The sequence below is a fragment of the Pocillopora damicornis genome, chromosome 6 (genome assembly GCF_964200805.1).
Source record: "Pocillopora damicornis chromosome 6, jaPocDami1.2, whole genome shotgun sequence".
Classification (NCBI taxonomy): domain Eukaryota; kingdom Metazoa; phylum Cnidaria; class Anthozoa; order Scleractinia; family Pocilloporidae; genus Pocillopora; species Pocillopora damicornis.
In genome coordinates, this window is record NC_142675.1 from 24482501 (window position 1) to 24489307 (window position 6807).

The 6807-nt window shown below is 39.1% G+C and overlaps 3 protein-coding genes across 5 annotated transcripts in view; 1 reads left to right on the forward strand and 2 right to left on the reverse strand.

Annotated features, from left to right (window-relative positions):
• LOC113676336 (uncharacterized) overlaps window positions 1–694 on the forward strand; it is a 7518-nt gene extending 6824 nt beyond the window's left edge. Inside the window, exons 5-6 of one of the 2 annotated variants that reach the window (XM_089210759.1) lie at window positions 1–138; window positions 561–694. The exon at window positions 1–138 is cut by the window's left edge and continues 917 nt beyond it. In XM_089210759.1, coding sequence (XP_089066885.1) covers window positions 1–125 — 125 coding nt within the window. In that variant the 3' untranslated portion in view covers window positions 126–138; window positions 561–694. Of the gene's footprint in view, window positions 288–560 lie in introns of those variants that run through there. The other variant, XM_027192986.2, reaches the window with a different exon arrangement.
• On the reverse strand, window positions 610–3233 carry LOC113676335 (retinoschisin). 2 transcript variants are annotated; one of them, XM_027192985.2, is made up of 4 exons: window positions 3075–3233; window positions 2266–2719; window positions 1687–2012; window positions 610–836 (listed from the first exon to the last, which is right to left on the reverse strand). In XM_027192985.2, exons 1-4 carry the CDS (start codon window positions 3114–3116, stop codon window positions 696–698), a joined length of 963 nt encoding a protein of 320 aa, XP_027048786.2. In that variant the 5' UTR covers window positions 3117–3233; the 3' UTR covers window positions 610–695. The 2 variants fall into 2 exon arrangements, with proteins under 2 accessions (XP_027048786.2, XP_089066886.1); XM_089210760.1 differs by having other exon boundaries at window positions 722–2012; window positions 2863–3079.
• A 181-nt stretch (window positions 3234–3414) lies between these two features.
• LOC149044586 (EGF-like repeat and discoidin I-like domain-containing protein 3) lies at window positions 3415–6807 on the reverse strand. The gene is made up of 5 exons (XM_089210765.1): window positions 6585–6807; window positions 6062–6519; window positions 5468–5622; window positions 4955–5113; window positions 3415–4349 (listed from the first exon to the last, which is right to left on the reverse strand). The coding sequence occupies exons 2-5, from the start codon at window positions 6489–6491 to the stop codon at window positions 4197–4199; spliced, it is 897 nt and encodes a 298-aa protein (XP_089066891.1). The 5' UTR covers window positions 6492–6519; window positions 6585–6807; the 3' UTR covers window positions 3415–4196.

Sequence of the window (6807 nt, forward strand, 5' to 3'; positions counted from 1 at the left end):
TCATCGTGGCAAAGACAATTCATCAATTGAATGCCAAAACAACAGAGAAAAAGTTCTCCTCTTCCAAGAAAGCATTGCAAAACTTGAATGAACAGCTTACGCGTTTGCTGACAAGCATTGATTAAAAATATCATGTTGTGATTACAAATTTACTAATCAAACGAAAACGCTACATCTGTAAGCAAGGGGAATCGGTCCCCAAGGGAACCTCGAGTGATGTCTGCCTCTACGCAAAAATGAATCATGTACCTTCTGAACGTAAGACACATTAAAATTCTTTTAGATTACTTTTTTTATTAACTCTTTTTTATATACAACTTTCTTGTTTATATGTGCCAAAGTCATGGTCTGGCTACGCACAACACACTATATTCGTAACGTCTGCCAAGAGAAGAAGTACTATAAGTTGCAATGACTTATGAAGACATGACTTTTTATCCATTTTTGATATATTTTTAAAGCAAGATTTTTCTTAAAAGCTGTTGTCCATTCGTATGTCTAAGTATTTTCAAAAGCAGAAAAAAAAAATCCAATGAGGTAACCCTAGCTCAACTCCAGCCTTAGTGCCATGCGTCCAGGCCCTTTCTGATGATAGATTTATAGCAACCTTGGTGCCATGCGTCCACGCTATTTTTGAAGATAGATTTCAAGCAACCTTAGTGCCATGCGTCCATGCCATTCTTGATGATAGATTCCTAGCAACCGTACAACTCCAGCCGTAGTGCAATGCGTCCATGCCATTTCAGAGGATAGATTCGGATAGCTGTCGCGTGGAAGCTTAGTTCTCCCAAGTAGTTGGTGATGATATGGTTTGGCCCTGTGTTCCCTTTGTAATTCTGGAAGACGAACACACTCTAACCATTTCAAGGTGTACTATACTAAAGAAATATATCCTACTCTGGGATTTTGACTCAAAACATGACCCTAATTCTAGCTGTTTCGCGATAAAATTGCCACAAGTTTTACTGTGTAGCCTCTGGGTGAAAATATGGCACTCAAACTGAATCACGGCGTAGTCAACGTAGCAATTATCTCTAAAGAGTCGAAAGTAATCCTTTATTGTCCAGGATTGTATTTATTTTGCTTTGCTTTATCATTTGTCAAAACTTCAAGTTTCGCCACAACCCCCGTCAACTAATCAGATGCAAAACTTAAACTAAACGCGAATTGGTCCCTCGAGTTTTTCCGCGCCTGAAGCAGTGCGCTTGTGATTCAAGATATCTTTCGGCTCTTTAGGTATTTTCCTTCCTTTCAATTTTACTTCTCTATGGTTATACGACACTAAATTAAAAGCGCGGTGAATTTCGGATCTCATACCCAGCTTCCTCGCTCGATTGTGCCATCGCTGTCTTTCAAAACCAGAGTCTCGAAGTAAGATCTGGACTGCGTTAACTCTTTAACTCCCAGAATTGATCAACATTCTACTTCTCCCGATGATATCCATGCATCACTCGAGCTCAGCAAAAATATAGTGAGAATATTCAAACTTATCCGGCAGGAGTTGTTATTTTGATCTAACACCACATTCTCGTAACTCAGTGATTTAATGTAAAAGGAAATGTGAAGCACCTTGACGAGAGAATTAACAATCAGATCTTGGGAGTTAAAGGTTTAAATTGATGTACATCTCTGTGTATCATATCTCAACAACTGTCCGTTAAATTTCTATTAAAAGCTACTACGTACCGCAACTCGTCCAAGTTGGCGAGTAACATTCTTCCATCCTAATCCCAGGGAAAACGCTAAGTAGTACTTTTCTGTCCAGTTGTCTTGCAATGGATCGGCTTGAGTTTTAATTGCTTTGACGTTCTCTTTTCGTCCAAAGTTTACTTCCAAGTACTCTCCAAGGCTACTTTTAGCACTTCTCCAACACGAGGAGCCATCAAACCGCGCCTTAAAGGCCTGAAAGCCTGGTACTTCAGAAGAAGCAGTGATTTGACCGTCCGTTATATTGCCATCCTTCATTCCCAAAGGTCGATACGGAGCCGAACAGTCCGTAGGTGATACTGAGTCTAGCAAAATAAAGTTATAACTCATGACGAGTAAAATACAGAGTTACGGGCACCCACATTGTCATCATTATTAACGAGCCTTGGGTGGTATGTTTTTAAATATTTAGTTCCTCTGGGGGGAGGGGAGATTGAGTAGGGGTGGAGGGGGAGAGAAGGACTTTCACTCCTGCTCCTCCTCGCTACCTGAAAGGAAAAAATGTCACTTACTTTCCTGATCAGTCATTTGTATTCAGAATCAAAATCGAGTTCTCACCTTCACAAACTGGTCCAAAGAATCCTTCTTTACATGCACACTTGAATCCTGGGTAGAAATCAGTAGAAATACAAACCCCATCGTTCATACACGGTGAATTATCACAGGGTCTATACGGTCGATGTAAGTTATCCAAATACACCGTATCACTCGAATAGACAAAATACTTAGGCTCAGCACTCAGACGAGATGCATTGTTCAGCTCACATAGTTGATAAGTGTACTTGAAGTTAAGACTGAAGCATTGTGGGTAATTTTGGCACGCGGTGATACAGGTGATCAGGCCTACTTGTGACATCATTCGATACACGTGACTGATGAGAGAGTACCCAGAGATAGAATGAACATCTTGACAACCGGTTTTTCCAGTTTGACCGGTAACAGGTTGAAACAGGATGAGAAGTATACAAGTTATCCAAGTCTTATTCTTCACGTCGGAAAAGATACTGTGGCCCTGAAAAAGTGGCAAAATCTCAACCTGTATATTAAACATGAGAGGTTTTGGGGTTCCCAAAACTCAGGAAAATCAGAATAAATCAAGAATGTGACCAAAAAGACCGCATTTAAAACTGAAATTTCGTTTTACTAGTGACTCACCCGAAACCACCTCTTCGGCTGTCGGTCGTGTAAGAAACAATTTGCTGGCTTTGCAATATTTGCAAAATTGAGCATTTTGGTATAACATAAATTGTCATTCTTCAGAAATGTAACAGAGAGTAACATTGTTTTAGCGTGAATCAAACAGTGCAATGACACTTTTCGTTAGTAAGAAGAAGCGGAGTAAATCATAATATAAGCCAAGAACTTACCGAAAGAGATGACAACTTCATCCGCTGAGAAAATTGAATCATTGTCTATTGGTGTAAATTAATGACCTGAAAAATTTGAGCGGCTCGAAAACATTTCCTTCGATGAAATCCAAAATTCGTTTTCCAGGATGAAGTTGTGTTGGATTTAGCTTATCACTTTTTTTTAGTTTCAGTTTTGATTGTCAGTTTAATTGTACAGCCTTTTACAAATTGTACAGATGCCCCTCTATGACCCAATCGCAGGGTAGCAATTTACAAGATATCTCAAATCGTATACTAAGTTAATTAAATCCTTTTCAGGAGGGACATCAATCATCAATCAACAAAAGATACACTATGGTGTACATTGGTTTTTTATTTCATTTGGTTGAGTGACCGGAAATTTTCTGGTATTGACCTAATGTTACAGGTGTTAAAACAAAACGAAGCAGCAAAGTGACTGAGTTCGATGTAGTTAACCTTAGTACTCTTGAAAGTATCAAAGCAATATGGCTAGATATATTTTTAACGGTTGTAGGACAACGTTGTTCACAGATGGGCACAAGACAAAAGTGAATAGCGAACTAATACAAACAAAATTAGCTTTCTGAAACTCACTATTTGAAGATTCAGCCATTTCCACCGATAGAAGTTATTCAACGAAACTAGCACTATAGCCAGCCGTAAAAGCATTTCGAATGAAAATCTCTAAAAAATTGGAATTGTTTGTATTGAGTATCCATCCAAAACTGTAGTAAAGATCCCTCAGACTCTATGTCAATAACCTTTGAAGAGGAATTCCACCTGCTTTTAACTCGCCTTTCTTTGGTGTTCTAGTTTCCTCTAACTTGTTACAGCTTTTGTTATTCGACTTGTGTAAATTCCAATTCCTCTTCTTCCAATGAGACATTCACGGCACTCTTTGGATGCGATTCAACAAAGAAAACTGTCTTGCCATGTCGTTCTGAAAATAGCATCTCAATTCCAGATGTGGTCAACATCAGAATATTTAAATACTTCTGAATGGTTAATGACTAAACAGCAGAAGAACTGAGTTACTCAAATTCGCGTGTGCATATGTGGGAATCTTGAAATTTCGCTCGTCCCGGAGCCTGGGAACTGATGATACTTTCTCGTGATTTTCTATGAGCCAAAGACGTCGCACCCATATAATTCAGTGCGCATGGCTGGTCGTTGTTCCCAACCAATGGGGCGAATTCTTAACGCTATACATCGGAATGGTTTGCTAATTAGGTTCTTCACATAGCCATTTGCGTTTTTGTTTCCTGGGAAAACCTTTTCAATAAAGGGAAAACAATTATTAAGAGTCGAAAATATATTCCTGGGTATTTCGCGTGATATAGGCAACGGATCATCAGTTTGGTTGTGGTCGTAAAAAATCTTACGACACAACTACTTTCCAGTTCAAAGAAAATTGTCCAGACGATTACATCTTTCTAGCCTGCCTATCTGGCGTTTTTTTAGCGCTAGATGCAAAGCGAAGGAAACAGAGCTTCGAATATTGGCAGCGAATCCATTCCGCCTCTCATAATTTCGTGCCAAACTTGTCGCGATTTCGTTGCATGTTCTCTCGGTTTCACCCTTCAACACCTCAAAGCGCAAAAAAAGGTCATCAGTTACGCAAGCCGGCCGGTATTTCCTCCTTCCTTTGATCAACTTGTAAGCGATTCTAACTCGATCAGAATGTTTACTGCTCATAGTAATCGATAAAGCTTAAGTTATTCACTGCAGTAAACTACTTCATATGTCTAAGGCACGTTAGACATGTTTTAAGCGAAAAAAAATAAAGCTAAAAAATCTTCCTCGACCTATGATTAACTTGACTAATTTAACTGGTTGGAAATGAGCTTCCATGAGAGTATAAACACTAAAATTCCTACCCTCCTACTCGCGCCATCTTTATGTTTCATCCAAGTTTTTCCATCTTCACTGTATTCAAGAAAATATTCTTTCACCCAGCAGTCTGGCAATAGGTCATTTGCATCTCTCCAGCCTTGCGTGGCTACTGCTGTTATGAGTTTCACAACAGAAAATCTAATCTTTACAAAGGAAATACAAGATATGTAATTTGCTACTAACATATCAATATATTTTTGAGTTAAAATTATAACTTTTTCACACACGTCGACAAAGTAAGAAGGCTGATAAAAGTGCAAAAAAAAAAACTATAATTGGCTTGCCATTCATAAAAGAAGTCTATACATTAACTAAGACATCGAGTTGGCCGTGGAAGGTCTGGGTACGAGACTATCCCCGCTCTTTCAGCTTCTTTATTTCATTTATTCACCCATTTATCTTTTAAATTAAACGACGAAAGGAGTAATGATTACCTCGTTTGAAATATCAAGCTCACACCAATAACCAGTGAAATAATTACTTCGTTTAAAACCTACCTCGAAATATGGATCCGAATCGTTTCTTAACGCTCGCCATCCTCCAGACTTATAAATACGACCGCTGGCTGGTGGGCTGTCGGGTTCAGACGATGATGCAGATATTGTAAAGTTGCGTGATTTGTCATAAATACCCAGTTCATCACCATCGCAATCTATGGCAAAACAGAAAAAAAAATCAAACTTTTTTTTCTCAGTCCATATCAGAGTCCGTATCTGGTTATAGAGATATTGACACAAATCTGGTTCGCCTTTTGATTGCATTTGATTCACAATTGTAAAACTGTTTCCTAGAAAGTGACCACTGGCTGGTCTGAACTTAGAAAGTCAAAGAGGTCTCGAAAAACTCAACGTAAAAAAAGAAAACTGACTGAGACTGAAGAGTCGGAACAAAACCGCGATCCAGGTTGTAGTTTTCCACGTGATCGGTTATGAGGGAATTGCAAGTTTTTTTTTTTCTGGACTAATTAGAGAAAGAATTGAAGCAAAATCGAGGATATCCCCGGTATTTTTTAATATCGGTTGAAAATGGATGTAGTTATTTGTGATTCGACGTAATGACAGTTTTACTTGATAGCATGATTTTTGTCTTACCTTGGCAATTATTACCACTGTACTTTGGTGGGCACTGACACTTGCACCCGGGATTTTGCGTCCGCAATACGCATTTGCCACCATTTTGGCACGGAGGGTGCACGCATGCGTGATAGAGGCGATAAAGGTTGTCAAAATACACCGCGTTTTCTCGCGGTAAGAGGTTTTCAGGATGCGAAAATCTGGTGCCCTTGTTCAGCTCACAAGATTTTGTGGAAAACAAGTAATTTGTACTGTAGCAGTCTGGGTGTCTCTCACACTTTGCTTGGCACTTTTCAACAGACGAAGTTACTAACACGGCTATCACGTGACCTTCTAGTGCGCGGTTCGAAACTGATTGCATAGTTCGGCAATATTGCTCACCGGCGAATATTGTTCGTAAAAACAGGCAAATGCAGAATATAACGAAGCAGTTTTCTTCCAGAGCCATTTCCAATAACGTTGGATGGATGCGATACCTACAAACGACCAAAATAACATTGAATTCGCTTTTGATTCCAAATACACGAGATTCTACACTAACCGGTCAGATTCAGCGGTATGTTAGTCCTCTCTCTTCTGATTTTTATCCCTTGTAATGTTTTTTTTCTTTTTTTTTCCACCAATTTCAGTAGAATAGTCTCCCCATCTTTCATTTAAAATCAGAGAAACTAAGGATTTCCACTGCCATCGCTTCGGAGCCTACTAAAAGAGAAAGCAACTGATTCTACAAAGCTGCTCTTTTTTAATACACACCCTCGACAATG

Coding starts and splice junctions, on each gene's coding strand:
- LOC113676335 (XM_027192985.2), bottom strand. CDS start 3,116: ATGATTCAATTTTCTCAGCGGATGAAGTTGTCATCTCTTTCG. Junction 2,720..3,074: donor TGAAGTTGTCATCTCTTTCG/GTAAGTTCTTGG, acceptor CCACTTTTTCAG/GGCCACAGTATCTTTTCCGA. Junction 2,013..2,265: donor CTTTGGACCAGTTTGTGAAG/GTGAGAACTCGA, acceptor TTATTTTGCTAG/ACTCAGTATCACCTACGGAC.
- LOC149044586 (XM_089210765.1), bottom strand. CDS start 6,491: ATGGCTCTGGAAGAAAACTGCTTCGTTATATTCTGCATTTGCCTGTTT. Junction 5,114..5,467: donor ATTCGGATCCATATTTCGAG/GTAGGTTTTAAA, acceptor TCCTTTGTAAAG/ATTAGATTTTCTGTTGTGAA. Junction 4,350..4,954: donor AAGATGGCGCGAGTAGGAGG/GTAGGAATTTTA, acceptor TTTATTGAAAAG/GTTTTCCCAGGAAACAAAAA.